This window comes from Myotis daubentonii, chromosome 7 (genome assembly GCF_963259705.1).
Source record: "Myotis daubentonii chromosome 7, mMyoDau2.1, whole genome shotgun sequence".
Lineage (NCBI taxonomy): Eukaryota > Metazoa > Chordata > Mammalia > Chiroptera > Vespertilionidae > Myotis > Myotis daubentonii.
The window spans coordinates 60534932-60559215 of record NC_081846.1 but is presented as its reverse complement, the minus strand read 5'-3'; the positions used below and the strand labels follow the sequence as shown (position 1 = coordinate 60559215).

At 38.2% G+C, this 24284-nt stretch overlaps 1 protein-coding gene across 2 annotated transcripts in view; it reads left to right on the top strand.

The window, feature by feature from the left end:
- Positions 1-24284, top strand: part of GALNT13 (polypeptide N-acetylgalactosaminyltransferase 13) — a 497436-nt gene that overhangs the window by 466697 nt on the left and 6455 nt on the right. The window contains exon 12 of one of the 2 annotated variants that reach the window (XM_059704420.1): positions 15420-15554. In XM_059704420.1, the coding sequence (XP_059560403.1) occupies positions 15420-15554 (135 nt within the window). The remainder of the gene's footprint in view (positions 1-15419; positions 15555-24284) is intronic. The other variant, XM_059704421.1, reaches the window with a different exon arrangement.

Here is a 24284-nt window from a genome sequence, read left to right as displayed (position 1 = left end):
TCCTTAAAACCTGTGAATGTTACCTGATGCGACTAGCATGACTTCACAGTGTGGCTCCCTTGAGGGTTTTGAGATGGGGAGGTTATCCTGGATTATCTGGTCGGCTCTCAATGCAATCACATGTATCCTGATGAGCAGAGAGCGATTGGACACACACAGAATGAGACAAGACAATGTGACCACGGAGGCAGAGAAGGACTGATGCTACAAGTGAAGGAATGCAGGCAGTTGCCCTGAAGCTTTATAAGAGGCAAGGAAGATTCTTCCTTGAGCCTCCAGAGGGAATGCTGACCTACTAACAGCCGTGGGCAAACTACGCCCGTTTGAAATGAATAAAAATAAAAAAAATAAAAAGACCGTACCCTTTTATGTAATGATGTTTACTTTGAATTTATATTAGTTCACTCAATCCATGCTTTTGTTCCGGCCCTCCGGTCCAGTTTAAGAACCCATTGTGGCCCTCGAGTCAAAAAGTTTGTCCACCCCTAGCACCTTGATTTCTACCCAGTGAATCTGAGTTTGGATTTCTGGCTTCCAGAAACATACGAGAATAAACTTCCATTGCCTTAAGCCACCAAGTTTGTGATCATTTGTTTCAGCAGCCACAGGAAATTAATATAGGAGAAACTAGGTTAGTATCTGTGAGCAATCCACCTCTTTGGAAAAGAGGCCTAAGATATTAAACTTACCTCAAAGTTAAAAAAAATATATATATTATTTCATCTTGCTACTGCAAGAAATGAAGTGGTAGCTAAAAAGAATAGCTTTAAATTACACTGGCTCTGCAGAATGTTTCAATTATGGAAATTTTGCTTATTGAGGTTCCATCTTATTTTGACGTTTTGTATTCTCTTTTCTATTTTAGTGTCATTGTTGTAGCAAAGAAAATTGTCAATAAGCTCTAAGTCCTAAATTTAAAAATATAAAATAACTAAAAGTGAATGCTTACATTATTAAATTATAATGGCCTCTTTAGTTAATAGTTAATAAATTCTGCACAGGAATTCTAAAAATTGTTGTAATTTTTTTTTTGTTAAATCTTAACTCAAGAACTGAGCAAATAACCATAAATAACATTTTCTTAATTAAAATAAATTGCATTATTATTTATGTTAAAGGAACATCTGCTAAGCTTGGGGTTGATTAAAATTTTTAAGAACTTAAACTTAGGATCTAGTTTTGACTGGCCAGAATATTTCCTGGCATAGTAACAAATGACAAATCCATTGTGTTCAACCCTTTTCTTTCCCTGCTAGGAGTTACTCAGATGTGAGATTTTTTTTTTCTAAATGTTTCCTAAAAATTAAATAGGAATATTTCCTGTTTCTTAGATTTATTTTTTCTTCTAAACATTGTACATTCTAATTTTGTGTTTCTGCATAATGATAGTTAACATCGATCACATATGACATTTTTTCTCAAAAGCTATGGAAAAATTGGCAATGCAAGTCGACCTACAAAGCACTTTTACTATTTTACTGTAAAAGTACTTAAAATTAATTCCCTGAAATCTTACATTCATTTTAATAAGCCACAATTTGGCTCTTAGCTTTCTAGCTACAAGTACAAAATTGATTATGTGATTCATTATGTCAAAATGTAGAAATAAACCAGCTTCAGGAAAGGTTCAATTATTCCTAGTGTTGAAATGGTAAAAAGTTGTACTGTGATTCCTGATCAAGGAGCAGTAATTGGAAAATGGGCTGTGGGAGCAACAAGGAGGGGCACCAGACTGGGCTTGAAGGGGATGATAGACTCTAAGAAGGTGTCTTAGGAAATGGTGAATCAATATATGTCAGTGCACATAGTAGCATAAAAATATTTATTTTATTGATTAAACATAATAATATTTAATTACACTGTATAATTACATCAGCCCACACTCTAAAGTGTTTAAAATTAAATTTCCATAAGGCTCACATTTTAAAATATGTTAAGTACTCTGGGAAAATTCACATAAATTTCATTTCATTTAATAAATGAGATTCCCATAATATTTTGATTTAAAAAAACCCTGCCCTAACCAGTTTGGCTAAGTGGATAGAGCGTCAGCCTGCGGACTGAAGGGTCCCAGGTTCAATTCTGGTCAAGGGCATGTACTTTGGCTGCGGGCACATCCCCAGTGGGGGGTGTGCAGGAGGCAGCTGATCGATGTTTCTCTCTCATCGATGTTTCTATCTCTCTATCCCTCTCCCTTCCTCTCTGTAAAAAATCAATAATATATATGTATATATATAAAGCCCTTCTGTAAAAAGTAAAATATCACACATTCTCATAAAGCAAAAAGTTGCATATTATCCTAGTTTAATAAAACCCAGCACACACAGAGAAGCATGTATACCTCTTTTCTCCCACACCACCAATAGAGCTTTTCTTACAGAGAATTGTAGGCTGTTAACCAAAAAAATCTACTAAAAGAAAGATGTTTTGCTGGGAGCAGCATTAACCTGCTTCTTCAGCCAACCAGTTTATCTGCTCTAAAGTTCCGGTTGCTTAGAGATAGTTTCCAAGTTTTCTGCCAGTTTTACCAAGATATAGGCTTTTCTCCATCAACTATTTGGTCCCAGTAGAACTTTTCTCTCTCTGCCTTTTCAGTCTTCAGAACCTCATTCCTTTCTTCACTTTATCTTCAGATGCTTTTCTTATGCATCATTCTTCACATGCCAGAGACAGAAAGCAAGCTCTGGTCTTGTCCTCTTCTTATAAGGACACTAGTTCCATCAGAGAGACCCCACAGTCACGGCCTCACCTAAACCTATTTACTTCTCAGAGATCCCACCTCCAAATACCATCATCTGGCAGTTTCAGGGTTTAATGTATGAGTGTGTGTGTGTGTGTGTGTGTGTGTGTGTGTGTGTGTGTGTTTGGGGGGGAGGGGCAGGCACAAAACTTCTGTCAAGGCAGTGGCTTTATGAAAGCCCTTTGTCCTTTCTGTCCTGCAGTGCCTGATACTATACATTGATATGTTTGAACTAGATGTCCATCAGTTCTAGTATTCTTAATCTCTTTTGTTAAGGAGGCAAGAGTAGGAAATCCAAATGATTTGTGAAATATTTGAGCCAGTGACAGGGTAACTGGATTTAGAAAGCTTGAATTGAGGAAAAATCAAAAACATTTAGGAAACAAATGCTTTTAGAAAATGTCTCAGAACAATGTGACAGTTTTGAGCAAACTGCTAGCTAGCCAAAAACTAATGATTTAAAGAAAGGACGAAGAAAATTATTAATCAAGATTTTGTTGAATTCCATATAAATACCACATATGTACCCAAATAACATATGGGCCCCAAGAGGAATACAAAAATATACCTAGAACACCAACTCTTGTTTTGTGTATGAGGAAGGTGGTGAAGGTGCTATTTGTTAATGACATAGAGTCCTTCCCATGGATTCCCCTAAGAAAATTTCATACTGTACTGGATATTATCAAGAGTTATTTATCTCCTGAGTAAGAGTTTTTTTGTGTGTGTTTTTTTCCTTTCCTACTAAACACATAGTCCATACAGAAAAAATTAATAATATTCTATTGATTATTCTTTGTATTAGCCTCATTCTTAGATTCCTTTTATTATATTATCATTTTTACTAGGGGCCCAGTGCATGAATTCATGCACTTTGAAAGGAATTGTGGGCCAGGGGCAGGTCTCAGCCCATCCTCTGCACCCCTGCCCAGCCCCTCCTGCAGCAGCCCCCTCTCCCGGTCCTCTGTCTGCTGGCAGCCCCACTTCCACCGCTACCGCTCCCACACACTGATGGTGCTGCCACACTCGCATCCACTGACAGCACGGAGTGATTGGGGCCAGCACCAGCAGTGCATGCGAGTGGGGCTGATTCCAGCCCCAATTGCCCCTCAGGAGCAGGGGGAGGTAGAGAAGCCCTGAGGGGCGATTGGGGCCAGCACCAGCAGCTGATGCCACCTGTGGCTCTGGTGCCAGCAGCGGGTGTGAGCAGGGCCAGCGCTGGCAGCAAGTGCAAGCGCCAGGCGGGACCGCCGCACATGGGAGCAAAGAATTTTCAGTAACCACCAGAAGCTCACCCCGATGACAGCAACCGGCACCCCTCCTTGGTCTGATGCCCCCGCTCATCTGCTCCACCATCTCGCCACAGCCGATGCCCACCGTGTTCCACACTCTACCACCTGCTGCCAACGCCCACCATGTTCTGTGCTCGCCCCATGGTGGTCAGCACACGTAATAGAGACCAGTTGTTCAGTTGTTCCACCTTTTGGTCTATTTGCATATTAGGGCTTTATATATATAGATGTGGGTGCGTTATTTCTTTTGTTTCCTACCTGTTATCTAAATTTATGTCATATATGTTAAATTCTGTGTAAATCCATTTCCACATTTTTACAAGATGAAAGATAAATAAGTAAATAAGAACATAACCCCTATACTCAATCTCTATGTATAAACAGAGAAGTATATGAATGAATATACTGTGGTATATGGGTATATCATACAGTATATCATATTATTATGATAAAGTACCCAGTAATATAAAATAATGATTCTTGAAACAAAGAATTTTTATGCTGCTATGTAGGAAGAATTCACAAAAAAAGGTCTGATGAGGACAGGAATGGTTCTAAAAGGCTTCACAAACTGACAGTGAGCACAAAGGATGGGTGTATGAGGACAGCGAGGAGGATACAGGACCAAATGGAGTGGCAGGCCTGGACTAGGGAGAGTAGAAAATTAAGTTTGATAAGTTGAAGACCTAAGATAATAATAGAATGTAAGTGTCAAGAAAGGGAATTTTGAACTGAGGGGACAAAGGAGCAAAGAGCTTTCAGACTGCAAAGGTTGTCAAAGGATAGCTTGTAACCTATGTCTAATCCAACCTCATGAAAATACTTGGACATGTACTTTTGTTATTAAAAATGGCCTGGTGAATGAATACAGCCAAAATGAAAAGGGCTTTTCATTCTTGTTATTTAGTGCCCAAGTATAATTTAACCACAAGCAGGGACAGAGCTATAGAACTTTTTTGCAGTTCATTTCTTTTATTCTTTTGTCAAAGGACTTGATCCAATACAGAGCAAGGAGCTACATGTGGTATGTACAGAAATGATACCTTTCCATTAAATGAAAAAAGGCCTGCTTCAGTGAGTTACCATGGAAACAGCCTAGCGTCCATCCTCATTTCTAATAAAGAATCTTAGGCTTCTAATGAAAACCTACCAGACAGACGTATTTCTATTTCAACTCTTTAGTTGCTAACTTTCTAAATAGGTTTGAGGATCTTTTTTTTAATTTAAAAGAAGTAAAATATGTGCATCTGGATGGAATATGCAGGACTCCGTGTATTTTTGCTTTTGCTTTAAAAGGTTCTTTCTTTTTCCAAAAAAAAAAAAAAAAAAACACAACAAACCCCATTCTTAACAAATTCAGCAATGCATTTTATGGCCACTGTAGCATCAAGGAATGAACAAAGCAGTATTTAAAGGTCACACCTGCGGGTGCTCAATCCAGTGCCTAAAGACTGCAGAGAGAAAATGCCACTTCTAGGTGGCAGAACCCCCTACTACCGAGACCTTTTCTCCATGCAGTGAGTGAAACAAGTGGCTCGTGAGCTGGATTCGTTTTTTATTATGGGAATCTTAAGAAATAGTAAATCCAATATAACGATATGATGCCCAGTTTTAGACTGAAGTGAAGGCACATTAACATTGGCCTCTGGGATCTCCTGTACAGAATTCCAAATAATTTATGATCACCCTTCCAGAAGGTGGAATTTCCCCTTCTTCCCACATTGTACGCGGGCTGTGCCTATTGACTTGCTTCCAAAGACTAGAGCATGGAAGGGGGTTGTGGTGACTTTCTAGTGAAGACACAGGGCAAGTGCTACGTCCAGGTAAGTGATCCAAGTTGAGCATTGTGAGTCAGGCTGATGCCACGCAACCTAGATATGATGTAATGACACCTGCACTTCATCTGTGTCACCTTCCCCTTAAAAACATATAACCCCAATCTCACCATTAGGTCAGTACTAGACAAACCCAAGCTGAGGGACATTACCCTGCCTCTTCTCCTCAAAACTGTCAAAGTCACCAAAAAGAGGAAAGTGGAGCCTGGCCAGTGTGGCCAGTGTGTCTCAGTGGTTGAGCGTCAACCTATGAACCAGGAGGTCACAGTTCGATTCCTGGTCAGGAAATAGAAATGTTTCTATTTCTCTCTGCCTCTCCCGTCCTCTGTGAAATCAATAAACATATTTTTTTTTTAAAAAAAGAGGAAAGTCTGAACATGACAGTTGGCCTAGGACAGTGGTCGGCAAACTGCGGCTCACAAGCCACATGCAGCTCTTTGGCCCCTTGAGTGTGGCTCTTCCACAAAATACTGACTTTTGCGCATGGGTCACGAAGTTTCAATTGCACTATACATGCGCACCCGCATGTGATATTTTGTGGAAGAGCCACACTCAAGGGGCCAAAGAGCCACATGTGGCTCGCGAGCCGCAGTTTGCCGACCACTGGCCTAGGAGATGTGATGACTAAATGTAATGTGGTAATATAGATGGGATTCTGGGGGAAAAATGATCATGGGCTCAAGTGGAATTTTAGGGGAAAATTAGTAAAGTCTGAATAAAGTTTGGAGTTTAATTTAAACAAAATAATTGAGAAGCAAAATGCTAATGTGAGAAAGAGCATGTGAAAAGGGCATGGTATTTGGGGCCTCATAAACCATACTTCAAAGACAGGTTCTTTCACTTTCAAAATGAGTGACTTTGGAAGTTATTTAACCTTTTCAAGCCTCATATTCCTCATTTTTAAAAGAATAATAATGCTTACCTGAAAGGTTATTGAAGAAATGTATAGTAGATGAGATGTGGTATATCATATTTAATATGCATTGTCTTTTAAATGACTGGTATTTTGTTGAATGCACAGCAGGTGCTCCCAAATGTTGTTTAATTTCTTTCCTTCCCCATGCTTCCAGCTCAACATCCAAAAGGCCAGAACCTCTGTCCTTTTGCCTGAGGGTTTTTACTGCCAGAGGCTGCTTTGTCCATCCAGTCACACCTGGGGAATGAATCAGTTCTACTCCCCAGAAGCACACCTCAAGCAAAAGCTGGGGCCAGTGGTGTGTAATTATCCCAGCTCCTTCACCTTGGAGGAGACTGAAGCTAGGGTGCTTGTTCTATACTAGTTGCCAAAGATCCCCAACAGGATTAAGCTTCAGTTGCCCACAGTGTAATTCATTAATTATGTGTCTTCTATTGGCTACTTTCCCTTCCTTATTGCTCTAGTGGTCTGTCCTGGGATCATCTACCTGATAAACTACTTGCCCTTGGATCCTCATCTCAATGTCAGTTTTTGGAGGAAGCCACACTAAATAGAGCCCGATCTTAGTTCACAAGGGGAAAGTGGCTATTCAATTGCCCAGGGCTAAAGGAGAGTATCCCACCCAAGAATGCACTGTTCTTCCCCTGCAATTTATATGTGTGAGGACCAATACTGAAGGAATGATACAATCAGTGGAAAAACATAGTACCAGCCAGATAAAGGTAAATGGTTACAGAAAATTATTAATATGAGCCCTTGGAAAATAGAGTTCAAGGCAGGCTGGAATGTTGGAGGAAACTTACAGAAATGTTGGCACTCTATTCAATGTTGATCTATCACATTCAGAGTTTCATAAAGGACCTATCTGGATTGGAGAAAGGCTGAAAATTGTACTGCTCAAAAGCATCAGTTGAATAAGTAGATGGGTGATTGGATGAATAAATAAACGATAGAGAAACAGCACAGGAGAAGGTGTTCCACGTGGTGAGAATGATTCTAGTTTTTGCATGAACCTCCTTTTTCCTGATGGTCAGTGTGTTAGTTTTCTCTTGTTGTATAACAAAAAAACCTACAAATTTAGTGGCTTAGTACAACACAAAATTATTACCTCACAGTTCTATGGGCCGGAAATTCAGGCTAACGTGGCTGAGATGTCAGCTTAGGGTCTCAAACAACTGATAGCAAGGTGTTGCTTGCAACTGTGATTTCAAGGGAGGCTCCGGATCCTCTTCCAAGATTTCTGGTTATTGGTCAATTTCAGTTTCTTGCAGTAGGAAGACTGAGGTCCCCTCTTTCTGGTTCATGGCTATCTGCCAATGGTTGCTTTCAGCAGGAGGGGCAGCCCTTAGTTCCCTGCTGTGTGGCCCTCTTCAAAGCATGGCAGTTTGAGTCTTTTTTTTTTTTTTTTTAATATATCTTCATTGATTTTAGAGAGGAAGGGAGAGGGAGAGAGAGAGAGAAAACAAAACACACATCAGTGATAAGAGAGAATCATTGATTGGCTGCCTTCTGCATGTCCCACATTGAGGACTGAGCCTGCAACCCAGGCATGTACCCTGACCGGGAATCAAACCATGACCTCCTCATTCATAGGCCAATGCTCAACCACTGAGCCATGCTGGCCAGGCAGCAGTTTGGGTCTTGAAGGCCAGTAGAAAAATCTCTCTTTTCTGTTGACTAAAAGGAGGTCTTGAATAGAATATTGTAATCATGGAGTGGCTTTCCTGTCAAGTCAAAGTCTCACCCATACTCAAAGGAAGTGTGTTTATACAGGGCATGTACACCAGGAGGCAAGAAAGTTGGGGTCATCTGAGAATTCACCATAGTCCATATCTGAACATCCAAATAGCTAGTGGGGTGTCTTTTGGAAGGAATTGTGTTTGGGCTTAAATTTGTACTTAATACTACAATAATAAGTTATAAGTATCTGGGCATAATGTTGACATGTTAGATTTGTTGAATTCTAAACATCCTTGAAAACCCTTCAAGGCAGCTTAAAGTATTAAACATATATAATCTTTAACATCAGTAGTGTTTAAAATGGGAAGATTTAACAGTGAAGTAGAAAGTAGAGACGTCAAGGACATTTTGTTATTATATTAGTGCATCCCACTTATTATATTAACTTTCTTGCTCTGTTTTCCACAAAGTGACCTAGAGATATCTAAAGGCAAATTGTTTTCATTTCAGTTCAGTAAGTAATTATTGGGCACATACATTTTTCCTAGAATTGTTTCCATAGGTGTTGAAAAAATATCCTTAGTATTGTTATAGGGACAATAAGGCTTAAAAATAAAACAAAGGATGAGACAGAATATAATAAATATAGATTATATGTCTAGATTTTGCAGAGATAACAACCCATACTTAGATGTTACTTGGGGCAGCTACTGTGTTTAGAGTTTACATGGATTATCTCATTCAAACTCTGAAATAGCTCAGGAAACAACGGGCATCTTTGTCCTTTTTCCCAGATAAGGAAGCCAAGATTCTGACAAAGCTTCACAGTAACTCTGCTCTGGTGGGTAGTGGAGGGAAGTCTCAGGCCCAGGTCTGTGTCCTTTTCCAAAGCCCATTGTTTTAGTGCTGCCCTGCTCCAGGATACACACAAATGACGCCACACCGACAGCACAGTGCAAGCAGGCTATCTAGGTAAGAGTCCTTACACAGAGCTGCATGAAGGAAGTCATATAAGGAGGGTCATCTTTTCCTGAGCAGAGCAGAACAGGAAGAATTGGTCTAGTGATGTGATCAGCACATACCGGGTCAGGGACTCAAGAATGAGATGACTGCTGAGCACAAATTAAGAAACAGCAAATTATTGCATTCAGTTTTATTGAAGTGAAAGGAGAAAGATTTGATGCTTCACAGGTGATTTCAGGACAGGAATGAAACATTGAACACGAGATTCACACCCATATCCTGTTTTTAATAACAGTTTTACATCACTGGAATTGGGAAACACCACAGATGTCATCTAGGCATGTAAGTTAAGAATACACAGCTAGCCCTGACTGGTTTGGCTCAGTGGAGAGAGCATCGGGCTGTGGACTGAGAGGTCCCAGGTTCGATTCTAGTCAAGGGCATGTACCTTGGTTGCGGGCACATCCCCAGTGGAGGGTGTGCAGGAGGCAGCTGATCGATATTTCTCTCTCATCGATGTTTCTAACTCTCTATCCCTCTCCCTTCCTCTCTGTAAAAAATCAATAAAATATATTAAAAAAAATAATACACAGCTAGAAGCTAGCTACTTCTCCTTAGCCTCTTCTGCATAAACCACTGGGCGAACAGGCTATAGATGCATCCTGAAATCAGGCAACAGAAAAAGGACCTGCCTAGGAGCAAAGTCTCTTCGCTTGGAAGCTCCATTGATGAATTCAATTCCATCTGTGCATATTCTGTGCTGATTTCAGGATTGTGTGACATACAGTAAAAAAGGGCATTTTGAAAAATCACAATGCTAAAGTTCTAACTTTTGTTGCTAAATATTTTTCCTTGTTATTTCTATAGAAATTTTCCTGGGCTATTTTTACAGAATGAGGGGGGGGGGGACAAAAAAAAACACCTAGTGTTTATTGTCTTAAAAATTTTCCCTCTGGATGATTGTTAACAAATTTCTCAAATTGATCATACTTCAAATACCTAAAGTGATCCCCCAGAGGGTCCAAAGCTCCAAAAATGACTAAGTGATGAGTGTGGAAGGGGCAGTCAAGTACAATAATAGTGACAGTGACCTTGGGGTCCAGAGGGTCCTCCATCACTAAGCGGCTCTGGTGAATTGGGTGAATCCGGTAAATTTGTTGGCTTTGATGTTTTCTTTTTTTTTTTTTTTTTTAATATATTTTATTGATTTTTTTACAGAGAGGAAGGGAGAGAGATAGAGAGTTAGAAACATCGATGAGAGAGAAACACCAATCAGCTGCCTCCTGCACATCTCCTACTGGGGATATGCCTGCAACCCAGGTACATGCCCTTGACCGGAATCGAACCTGGGACCTTTCAGTCCGCAGGCTGACGCTCTATCCACTGAGCCAAACCGGTTTCGGCGGCTTTGATGTTTTCATCTAAGTAGTGAAGCAGTTGGCATAAAGTGATAGAGTCCCTTAAAACTGAACTTTATGGAAAATATTGTTCTGAGGAACTCAACAGGAAAATTATTTTATGAATTAAAATTAAATCTAGGGAAATCCCAATTTGTATAATAAAGCTGAATAAAATAAATGCGTGAACCTGTTAAAGAGAGATTATATATAGTAAGTTGTGTATATTGCACAATATTTCTCTATCCAAGGATAAAAGAAACGTCCTATGGCAAGCCAGGGCCAGCAGAGGGCGTGTAGTTCCTGAGCCTCTTGCTGAAGGAGCCTTGGTCCAGTCCAAATAAGGAAACAGTGACTTTGCTTTGAAACTGGCACTGCTTGAAAGCTGTGCTAAGGCTACTAATCTAAGCAAATATTTGCTTGCATTTTCCCAGGGGAGTAAAGGAAAAGGCATATTTTTAAAGAAGTAACTATACAACATCAGCATTGTAAGCATGATGAAACTTTTAAAAGAATGTATAGACACAATCGTTCCTTGCGTGAAATAAAGCATTAATTTCATGCAGAATATTTTAGAAGATCATTCTCATAGCAGTCCTTGAAAATTGTTTAAATGCTGTCTTCATTGTGTATATTTGAATAATTATAAAATTCCTTTGGACATAACTGAAATGAAAAATCCAGAACAAACCAGATGCATATGTAGAATAATGAAAATGCTTATCTTTACTTAAAAATAATCAGAATAACATTAAAAGGAATTGTGGTTGGAATTGGCTCCCATCCTTCACATGTTGGAAATAATTGCTAAACTCATTTAAGACATCAATTAAGAAACACAAATAAATTTGAGCTCTGTAAATATTCATAAAAGCAGATAAATCACCTAGTCACAGTAAAGGTCACTGTGGGAAGATATATTTAAATAGAAAAATTATTATAAAAATGGTTGTTTCAATGCTTTTGTAAAGTATAACTGGATGTCATCATCATCATCCCAGACACTAAGATGCAATAGATATGAAATATAGAACCAGACTTCCCTGTGTGCAGAATTTGCAATGGCAGTTTGGAACATCGACTCCATGATTTTTAGACCCTCCAACCTGCATAGTTATAAAAGGAACTGTGTTAGATTCCTCAGGCTGTCATAACAAACCACCACAAACTGGATGGTTTAAAACAACAGAAATTGATTGTCTCACAATTTTTAAGCCTATAAGCCAATAATCAAATTGTGAGAGGGGGGCGTATTCTTTCTAAAACTGTAAGGGAGAATCATTCCTTGCTTCTTCTAGCTTCTGGAATTCACCAGCAGTTCCCATGGCTTGTAGGCACATGGCTCCGATGCCCATCTCCCGATCCACAGGTCTGTTGTCTTCTTTCTGTATGTCTCTGTCTTCTTATAAGGACGGCAGTCATTTTGGTTTAAGGGCCTGCCCTACTCCAGGATGACCTCCTGGTAACTTAAGTAATTACCTCTACAATGGCCCTATTTCCAAATAAGTTCACATTCTGAGATATTAGGGTTTAGGATTTTTGTGTATCTTTTGCAGGGAGACAATTTAACACATAACAGGAGGACAGGAGGTTTCAAAAGGTGGAGAACTCTGTAGGAATTCTATGAGGGAAGTAGTTGCCTTCCCTCTAGAGCAGCGGTTCTCAACCTGTGGGTAGCAACCCCTTTGGGGGTCGAATGACCCTTTCACAGGGGTCGCCTATGACCATTGGAAAACACATATAATTACATATTGTTTTTGTGATTAATCACTATGCTTTAATTATGTTCAATTTGTAACAATGAAAATACATCCTGCATATCAGATATTTACATTATGATTCATAACAATAGCAAAATTACAGTTATGAAGTAGTAACGAAAATAATTTTATGGTTGGGGGTCACCACAACATGAGGAACTGTATGAAAGGGTCGCGGCATTAGGAAGGTTGAGAACCACTGCTCTAGAGGGATGGGGCCAGTTTCCAGTGACAAAGCTATGAAGAGGAGGACTCAAGGCAGAGGCAGCTTCATGGGTGTGCAATCCATGCCGTTGAACAGGGCCCTGTAATCTTGAAAGTCTTAATAATTTTGAACAATAGGTCCTGCATTTTCATTTTGCATTGGTCCCTGCAAATTATGTAGGACCCCACTCTGAGAGCTTTCTATGTGCTTCTTATACTGGTGGGGTTTGGCAGGTTGTGACCTGACTCACACATGGCAAAGCTGGCCATGAAACTGAATTACACTGACTGCCCTGCCTGGGTCATCTTGCCTCTCTGAGGTGTCAAGCAATAGAAAGTGGTCCTCTTAGCACTGCAGTGAGAGGTACTTAGTGATGGGAATCTAGAAAGAACCACAGATAGTCAGGAGAGGGAGCATCAAATTCCGCCAGGCAAGAGAACAGGAAGGAGCTATAAAGAGGCAGTTCAGGTAAGACCTCTCCTAGACTTTTACCAACCTGGAAGAATCAAAAGCTAATTAGAAGCCTGGAGGAGTTTGGGAGTGGGCAAGGGAGATAAGAATGAAAACAACAACAACAACAACAACACAAAAAATAAAACAAAAAAACCCCCACAAAAACAAACAAACAGATAAACAAAAAACTTAAGAAGGTGAAATAGAGAAGCCAACGCTGCCCTGTCCCACTGCAGACTTCCAACCTAAAGCAGCCCAGTTTAGAGAAGGGGAGGCGATCTGCCATTACATTTCACTCAGAGTTTCAACTGATAATATTACACAGACCAATCTAATTTCTGAATTGAATGCCCAGGGGATCTAGATAAGTAAGCAGAAAAATAATAAACCCAGTAGTTTTCATCAAGGGGTAGGGAAAGATGCATGATCTCTTTTCATACATTTTAAAGGGTTGATAGGTATTATGGGCTGAACTGTGCCCACCCCCCCTCCCCAACCCCCCAACAGGCATTTCCTTGTGGAAGTCGTAATTTCAGTGCCTCAAAATGTGACTATATTCAGATCTTTAAAGATGTAATCAAGGTAAAATGAGGTCATTAGAATGAGCCTTAACCTATAGGACTGTTGTCCTTATAAGAAGAAGAGATTAGGACACAAACAAGCACAGAGGGAAGACCATGTGAAGATACAGGGAGAAGATGGCCATCTATAAGCCAAGGAAAGGAATTCACAGAAGAAACCAATTCTGTTGATATCTTGATCTTGGACTTCCAGCCTCCAGTACTCTGAGAAAATGAACTTCTATTGTTTAAGCCCCCCAGTATGTGCTACTCTGTCATGGTGGCCCTAGCAAACTAATACAGTGGAAGGCAATAAAAACCTAGTTCTTACAGAGATCAAAGTAATCTTGGAAAAAATAAGTAACATGGTCCACAAAATGGAATAAAAAGTCATTCACTTCTCATGTGAGAGCTGAATTTAAAATAATTGAATAAAAATTGCCACCTTAGTTGTTTGTAGAACTAACCTGACCAACAGATTACAAAGGAAGATATAGTTCAATTAAAGGAACGTCACTTATCAACTTTTTATACTGTTGAGTAGAATGTGTAACCTTTGTGAAGGATTTCCTTTGAAGATGTTGGCTGAAGAGGTTCTTGGGCTCGATCATTGACTTTCCTCTTCTGACTTGTGATTTTCAGAGGAATCCTGAGTAGCAATACTGTAACAGCAATCCTTTCAAGACTAACCTGTTCAGCTTAAAGGCTAGGGCTCCGGAGTTTATAAGTGATTTGTAGAGCTGACTTCCTCCAATCTTATCAGATTGCTTTGGGAAACAAAAAGGCCCTGAGATCACCTTCTTTATATACTCCTTCTGGACATTGCAAGAGAAAAAACAGATGCCCACAGAATCCTGAACCATGCTTATCAGAGCCAATGGAAGAAAACAACTTAGTAACTCTCATAAAACTTTAATAATCAATGTTTATAAATAAAGTATTCACACCAGGAGCAAAGCAATAGAGCTTATATAGTATCAGTTTGAATTAGCTAACAATGAGTCTACAATCCACCTTGACATTTCTTGGATATTTTGAGAATTGTAGTCAAGCCCAGCCCAAACCACATGAGAAAGATAAGCACAGAGCCTACCTTTATTGAGCTTCCTAGAAAGGATAATTCTACCACCTTCACAGATTCACTAACAATATTTAATAAAATTTACATGATGTACTTTTATTATGGAAAGAAAGATTTAAAGTGCTTTATAGAAATATCATTGTCTCTAAGTGAGGAATTGGGCATATGGTGGTGGGAACAAGGACTGCCTTTTATTGAGCTCCATGCAATTTACGAACTTTATTTTGTTGAACCTGTGTGCGCTTTATAAGGCAGGTATAGTGCAGGAAAGATGGTGCCGGCAAATAATAAGCATTTCATAATTTAGTTTGTTAAATTGAAACTTCACAAAAACCTTATAAAACATGTGACACTGTCCTATTATGCAGTTGAGGAAAAGGACCTGGAGAGATAAACTAGCTAGCTTCTCAAGATCACTCAGCCGAGATCATTTGAGAAGTTCATTTGATGTGAAAACTTTCACAGATAAACCTGCTATGCTGTGACTTTTTGTTTTTAAGAAGATATTATTTTATTGGCTGAATTTTATATTTTCAGGTATTTTCTTATACCGCTGACAAAGAAATCCGAACCGATGACTTGTGCTTGGATGTTTCTAGACTCAATGGACCTGTAATCATGTTAAAATGCCACCACATGAGAGGAAATCAGTTATGGGAATATGACGCTGAGGTATAGTATTTTCCTTCATTTACTTTTTTGGGAATCTTTCAACTGAGTTAATACTGGGTGGGGCAAAAGTAGGTTTACAGTTGTGAGTATGTAAAACAGAGTTTATTCTTGTATTATTTTCCATAACAACAACTGTAATCCTACTTTTGCCCCACCCTGCATTTCAAATATATTTAAACCCTAAGTTATATTTTTTTCTGCATTGGAAAAACTGCACTTTCAAGCATGTATGCTCATACTACATAATATTAGGATGGTATATAAGTAGGTTTCTGCCAAACTAGTCTGTAAGTATAAAATATGAATGAGAAACATAAGGTCACTTTTATGTGCTTAAAATTTGTTATCATATGTACATGCTCAACATAAGTTAGGCAAAGGGCAGGCTATGCTTATCTGAGAGTTATGTTTGCAGATGTACATACAGAACAGTATCAGCAATAGTTTCATATTATTAATTTTACACCGTTGTAATCTCTGATATTTATGCTTCTCACTTTAAAGGAAAAAAACTGACAAGATTAGCTAGAACATTCTTTATAATAGTAAATACTTTGCAAAATTCAGTAAACTAATTAGGTACATAATCAGTTAAGCAACCTCTTCTCAATATAGCACGTTTTTCTGAGAGAAGAGAGGAAGAAAAAAACCAATAAAATTATTGGGAATTTATAGCCAGGCAGTGTGTAAACACCAAACCAACCATCAGATGGAGCTAATAAAAAAGAAATATTTTCCTCTGCATGAGGAAGCTATCTTGAAACAGCTTCATTTCTTTCATTTCTCTTTGCTTAACAAAATGAATTTGTCGTCTGGGTTACATTTTCCACATTATTAAATGGTTGGTGACTTATTTAAGATAAGAAGTAAACCTCATTCTTACATGATAAATAATACAATAGAGGCAATTGCATTTCACAAATGCAGTCTTCTATGAAAGCTTAAAATACTCTGCAAGAGTAACATTTTAAAAACTAATCTGCAGATTTGTTGGTATTATTGATATTTTAACAAGGCCTTCTTTTTAAAAACTCTTTGAATGTCATTTTAATTGGCATGATGTTGTAATTTCTTAAGTGGGATATCAGAAAAACTTACTGAATTCTTACATGATTTGAAGCTAGTTACATAGGGTTAAAGTTTGTCCCTAAGATTTATATAATATTAGGAAGTTTCTGGGATATAATTAAGACAAACACCATGAATCCTTCCTGTGTTGCATCACTGTGTTTCATCCAGACTCTTTGGTCCTCTCAATACTTATTCATCTTCTTTATCTGACCACCATTATTTTTCTCTTCAACTATTTTCATCACCACCCTTTATATTAAGGCTACAGAAGATATTTCCTCTAATAATACATGTGAGTAAATTTGAACCTTTCTTTAGTCAGTTCCCTACCTCTTCTATGAGAAGTGTAGATAAATGTTCAGAAAAAGGAGAAATCACAAAAGAAGTGTTTATTTAAATAAAACTTTTTGTTGTTATTGTTGCCCTTTAGTTTTCACTAGGATCCTTGGACTTTATTGGGTGTGTGCTAAAATAAAGAAATCTAGCATATCTACACTAATAAAAGAGAAAAATGGTAATTGGCGTACGACGATACCCTTTTCATTGGCTAATCAGGGCTATATGCAAATTAACTGACAACTAAGATTGGCAGTTAACTGCCAACAAGATGGCGGTTAATTTGCATATGTAGGCACAATGCAGGGAGGCCAAAGGGAAAGCAAGAAGAAGCCCCCTGCCACTGACAGTGATCAGAAACCCAGGGGGGAGCTAAGAGCTGGGGGGCAGGGCAAAGGCGGCCCTGGGGCCGCCTTTGCCCTGCCCCCCAGCCATGATCGGAGAATCAGGTGCCTTTTCCGCCCTGGCCAGTGATAGCAGGAAGTAGGGGTGGAGCCAGCGATGGGAGCTGGGCATGGTCGAGGCTGGCAGTCCCAGGAGCTAGGGGTCCCTTGCCTGGGCTTAAAGCAAAGCCCACGATCGCGGGGCCACTGCAGCTGCGGGTCCCCACTGCCCGGGCCGGACACCTCAGCCAGAGGCATCCTGCAGGGGCAGGGGCAGAGCCCGCGCGATTGTGGCGCCCCCCGCTGCCACTGCAGGTCCCCGCTGTCCAGGCCGGATGCCTAGGCCTTAGGCGTTAGGCCTGGGCAGGGGCGGAGCCTGCAACCGTGGGGAGCTGGGGGTCCCCTGCCCAGGCCTGACACCTCTGCCGGAGGCCTCAGGCCTGGTCAAGGGGCCGAACCGGTGATTGGTGATTGGAGGGTGATGAGGGTCAACTCCTCTGGCCGAGGCATCAGGCCTGGGTGGGGGGCGGAGCCGGGGATTGGGGGGATATGATGGTCCCCTTGCCCAGGCCTGAAGCCTGGGTCAGAGGCGTCAGGCTTGGGCGGGGGGTGGAGCAAGCGATCAGAGGGAGATGGGGGTCTATGCCTCTGGCCGAGGCATCAGGCCTGGGCAAGGGGCAGAGCCAGCAATCGGAGGGGTCTGGGGGTCCCCTGCCCAGGCCTAATGCCTGGGCCAGAGGCATCAAGCCTGGGCTGGGGGCAGAACCAGTGATGGGGGGAAATGAGGCGTCAGGCCTGGGCAAGGGGCCGATCCTGCGATTGGAGGGTGATGGGGGTCAACGCCTGAGGGCTCCCAGTATGTGAGAGGGGGCAGGCTGGGCTGAGGGACACTCCCCCCCCCCCCACACCCAGTGCACGAATTTCGTGCACCGGGCCCCTAGTATTTTTAATAAAACGGGGAAGAATGTGCATATTTTTAATAAGATGGAATGTTGTTGAATTTTAGAATACCACTCAATCTTTAAACGTCTCCATAACTTTTGAGTGGATAATGGCTTTTATAGTCATGACTCAAGTTTCTTCATTTCTGAAATAACTGTTGTTGCTAATTAGGCATATGTTTTCATTTATATTTCTATCAGCCAGTAGGAAGATTATTGAATACTAAGGGATTTTGAAAGAAAAGTGGAAAAAAAAATTAGTAGCCTCACCTAAGATAAAGAAATGGTTTTTGTAAATTTACTAATTGGATGAGCCAGTATTATTTCTTGCAGCAGTTTTAGTTTATTGTACTATTTTGTATCATGAAAATTTTGTTTCTACAACACATACAAATAAAGCTTATACTATGTCTTAAATAGTATTAAGAAATGTTTATTTTTAAGTTATCTAATCATCTTTATAATTATATATAACAGTTGCCTTACATGATTATGTTTTCAAAATTAAATTGTGATATTCAACTTGTCTAAATTTTTAAATCGTAATGTAAATATTTTGCCAAATTTATAAATGAGAATATAGAGAAGTCACAACACAATAGAATACCTGTAGGAATGATGCATTGCCTTTCTGGGCATTTCAGTTTTGAAATAAAAAACATATTTTTTTGTGAAAAGTAAGAAAAATGGAAACGACTTTAAAAAATTGGAATATATTTACTTTTTATGATCATTTCTTCTTTTAAATTTTAGGTTTAGGGCCACTTTAGTCTATGGAATGGTCCCCATCTTTGCTACCCAATGTGTGATTCCAGGACTGGTTAACAGCACCTGGGAACTTGATAGAAGTTAGGAATCTCAGGTATCACCCTGGACACACTAAATCAGAGTCTGTACTTCAACAAAATCCCCAAGGCATTCACATACACATTAAAGTTTAACAAGGACAGGTCTACACAGTGGCCGAATATCTACTAATCTTCCTTCGTCTTTTTATACACTGTTGAAAAATATTACAAAGTTGGGAAACGGCATATATACTGTGGAAAATGACAAGGCTTCCAGGAGAGAAGGGGGAGGGAACAGGAGCAGAAGGTGAGAGGTGCAAAGTCAGGAGAGAGGAGTAACTGCCAAGTATTTCTAGTCTTTTCATATTCCAACGAGTGAAAAGTAGACAAGTGCTGCTTGCCACTTCTTTAATTTATTCTTTATCCATAGCTATTAAAGGCAAAATTATTCTTCTTTGAGAAACCTCCGAGTTGGTGCAGTTTCAAAGCAGAATAAAAGTTGGTGGTGTTCACAGAATTATAGAGCTGAAACTTCCCTTAAAGTTCTATTCTTTGAGCCTTTATCAGCAGAACTCTAAAGCACAAAGATCACCCCACCAGCAGCGGAGGCAGAATTAGGTCCTAATAAAGTATTCAAAGAAAGCTAGTTACCACTGTAATTGTGAATCTCACAGTGTGAACAGCTGAAATATTCCATCACCTTATCACCTGGAATCCTTTCAGTCTTAGAAAAGTAAGTCATAAATAAGAACAGAATTGTGGGAATATCCAGAGAAAAATGGAAACTGTGTCATAAAGCCTCAAAATATGGAATCTATTTAGTTGCTTTGGTTTGTTTACTTTTTAGATGGGCATGTGGAAGGGAGTGGAAGGGAATAAAGCATACAGAGTGTCTATAATCTGTTTTCTCATGCAATTCTAATTATAGTCCTAGCTATAATAATAAAAGCATAATATGCTAATTAGACCGGACATCCTTCCGGACGGCCTTCTGTACGAAGCTGGGGCTGAGAGGGAAGCCTGGGTCCTAGGTACTAGAGGGAAGCTGGTGCCGGCAGACTGGAGAAGGAAGGCCTACTCTTGCACAAATTTCGTGCATTAGGCCTCTAGTAAGATAATAATATTTTACTTGTATTCTTCACATTAGTAAACATAAGCTTAAAGTATTTAAATGCCTTCTCTGGGTTTGCACACTACAGGTTTCTGGCACTTAATTGAACATTCTTTCCACATTTTTCCACATTCTTCTTGAGGTCATTGGAAAACTAGAAACAATTAGATGCTTTCAATGATTATGATCTGGTGAGTTAAATGTACAGTATTATAAATGAAAGAAAGAAATACTATCCATTATTTGTGTTACCAAATTTTATTCACATAGAATTTCTCCTTAATCATTGGAAAGATTCCTGCAATAAGCATTGTCTATTGAGACAAATAGTCATAAAACTACTTTGTCAGTAGGGTCTAATTGCTTAGACTTTATCTATATTCATAATACAATTCATATCTAATTGCTTCTACTTTTATTTGAGTGAAATAAAGTGTATGTTGTTAAGTAATATATGTCTTTGGTTAACTTTGATTAAAAATATTGTGCCTTATTTTCTTATTGAAATATTTCTTAAATAACACAACCATGAATTTAACTCAATATCACCTTTCCTGGCTAAACATGTTTGATTTAGGGGCAACCGAGCATCATTAGCAAATCTGCAAAGTCCTCGCCTGATCTAGCATCACTTGAATAAATTACCTGAACACATTGGTGCTATGAAAACCCATTGACTCAGAGTTGTCAAAAAGGGAGGGGGGAACCCTACATTTCATCTCACTGAACCACTTTAAAAATTATTTTCATAAGGGTCTGTCATTCATCCATTCTATTTAATTCAGGTTTTCTTGTATTGCATTTGAACGTTGCAATCATGTTTCGCTCCATTTGAAATTCTCCTTTTCCTGCAGTAAGTGCACATAATCACAGTTCCTTTTGAGCATCCAGGCAGCTACATACAGTGTGACAGTCTAATTTGGGAACAGAACACTTTTGCTCAACAAACACTATGCAACAAAATAAAAAGGGGAGCAAAATATGATGCTAAAAATAAGCCTTGTTTTTCATGTGACTGAGCAAGTTGACTGAGAAAATATTGTTATGAATTCAATATCCTTCTGTATCAAGTGTTTCAGAGTCATAATGCAAGGAATTTTTTTTAGTAGGTAAAATATGTTGAATTGGTATTTACCAAAATCACAGCAGCTAATATGTAGACTTTACTTATAACCTCTCTTATTTACCTTATCAGAAAGCGGGTAAATGGGAATATAATTTCAAGGTAAGTGATCTATTAACTGGCAAACCAGACATTTCCCTGTGTAGCACTCCTAATAAAAATAGTTGCTTGATTTGCTTTTCAAAGGCTGCCTGTATCAGACAAGTGTTACCTTTCCATATCCCTATTGACCGATAGCTGTGATTTCTTATAAATTAGTGAATAGGAAATTTAATAGTTTATTATTGCAATTTTAGTTCTCGTTTTATTAAACATTTTACTGGTTTACTAAACTACTCATTCTTTTTTAACAAATGCACAGGTCACTTTATCTGGGGATCACATTTAACATTTTGAATAACAATTTTATTATTTTAATTTTAAATGACCGTTATTCTGAACTTGATCAATAGGGGAAATCCTATTGTATTTACAATAATAATATTAAATTAAATATCTGTAACAGTATAAATTAATCTTACTTTGTTTATTTCTATGTATAATCATTTAGGTTTCATTTTAAACTTTTAGTATGGCATCTTGTAAACTGAGACCTGTATGATTGGTTCTTCAGTCAACCGTACAGTCACTTCTGTTTGTTCATTAAAATTTCAAATTTTTTACTTGATTATTTTAATACAAAGGTACAAAGGTCTCATTTTATAATTTATGACTATTTTGTCTCTGAAATTGTTTCACTAGCCTGTTTCAGTTGGTTTTCAGTAGTAATTGTATCTTCAACAGGGTTGATATAAGGAAACTCCATGACATATCTTGTTTTAGGTGCAGACATACAAATAAGTTTAAAGGCAGAAAGTATCCACTTTTTCTTATGCATTTTAAAATACAATGATTAAAATTTTGTAAATCCCAGGAAATACTAATTATTTTACTTCAGAGGAGAAAAATTGAGTAGTGCTATAATAGATTAGTGATCATATTACCCTGTTTTCTAGTCAATGTTAAATTAGGCTATAGGAGGAGAAAGTTGGTAGTATGCTGCATGTCAGCCTGATAGGACAATTGCCTTCAAAGCTGAGTTAACATGACTGAATCTTCTAAAGCCGTGAGAGGCATTTGCAACAAATATAACAAAAAACAATTTTAAGAAAAAAATGTACACCCAATATGAAAAGATACAAGATCTTGAATAAATAGCAAAGGAAAATATGAATAGCCAATAAAAATGAAAAACATTAATTTAAGGAACTATCAAAAACACATACATCAAAATCTCATGGGTGTTTTTCTATTCATATTTTTATGTTCCCGTCAATCTGTCAAGCAATGTTTTTAATGACAGCACACAATGTTGCTGTAGATGCAGTAAAACTGACAACCACTATCCTGGCATATAATAAGCATAAGAAATATTAGCTGTTGCTGCTATTATTGAATAATTATTATAGATATTTTTTTAAAATTTGCTAATAGGTATTAAAATGTTTATACTTTTGACCTTGTGATTTTACTTGTAATAATTATTTCTAAAGAAAAGATTATAATGTGGAGAGACATGCTGGGAGATATTTATCACAGCATTCTTTACAATCGCTCTAAACTTGACAGAGATTGCCCACAAATGAAAAAGTTAAGTGACTTTTGGAAAATCTACTTTGTGGAAATTGTTTATTTTCTGTGTTTTTAAGATTATTCTAATGATAAAAGAGATGCCCACAATATAAATTGAATGGTGTTTAGTTAGATGACCTCTATTACATAAATTTTCAGAATGTAAGTGATAAAAATTGCTTACTAGAAAGCATAAAGTAATAATTGGTATCTCTTTTAGGCAAAATACTCAGAAAAAATAAACTGTTATTTTTCAAACAAATGAAAACACCAAATGTTCTTTAAATAGAAAATGATTTTTATCTCAATGGAGTTGTTTAGCTTTCTAATTTTTCTTAGAAGTACCTAGGTCAGTGATGGCGAACCTATGACACGCATGTCAGAGGTGACACGCGAACTCATTTTTTTGGTTGATTTTTCTTTGTTAAATGGCATTTAAATATATAAAATAAATATCAAAAATATAAATCTTTGTTTTACTATGGTTGCAAATATCAAAAAATTTCTATATGTGACACAGCACCAGAGTTAAGTTAGGGTTTTTCAAAATGCTGACACGCCGAGCTCAAAAGGTTCACCATCACTGACCTAGGTTGTACTTAGGCATTTTTAAAGTACCTGTAGTGAAAATTCTTTGAATGTTTTAATAGTCATTCATGTGATAAACATTTTGGGTCAAAATATTATAAATGTATTTTTTATGGAAAATTTTATACTGTATTCATGTTCTGGAGTTACATTTCCTGAGCATAAGTAAAATCAAGTTTTGCTTTGTTTTCAAACCAAGGAAAAGTTTATAAATTATTATATGTTTACTGACACATGAAGTTCAGAATCACTAACACTGGGGTCTTTGATGTCAACATGAAATTTACTAAGAAAAGTTCATTGCAAAACAAAAAATCACTGAGGGTAGAGGATTATCAAATTAGAAATTTTAAACAATATAGATAGAAAAATAACAATATATATAGAACATTCAAGTTTAGCTTTTTGAAAAATCCCCAAGCTAGTCTCTTTAACAAATCAAACTATATACTTAATTGCTGTTTTACCAGTAAAAATGTATTATATGTGATAATGTTACCTTTCCAATTTTAATAAATCTTTAATTTACCATTTTACTGTAGGATGTCAGTCCTTGAAATTGAAAATCCAATGATTTGTGTCCATTAAGCTGCCCAAAATATGTAGTTAATTTTATCAAAATATATTTTTTCCGCATTAGCCCTTCACTAGGTGGTTTAATCAACAAACCTCTGAGTGCCTCCTAGGAGCTGCCCTGGGTTTGGTGATGTAGGCTGCCATGATCCCTGGCCTTCCTGGAGCAGGCTCCCTCTGAGAAAATTAATGGAAAATAAGAAAC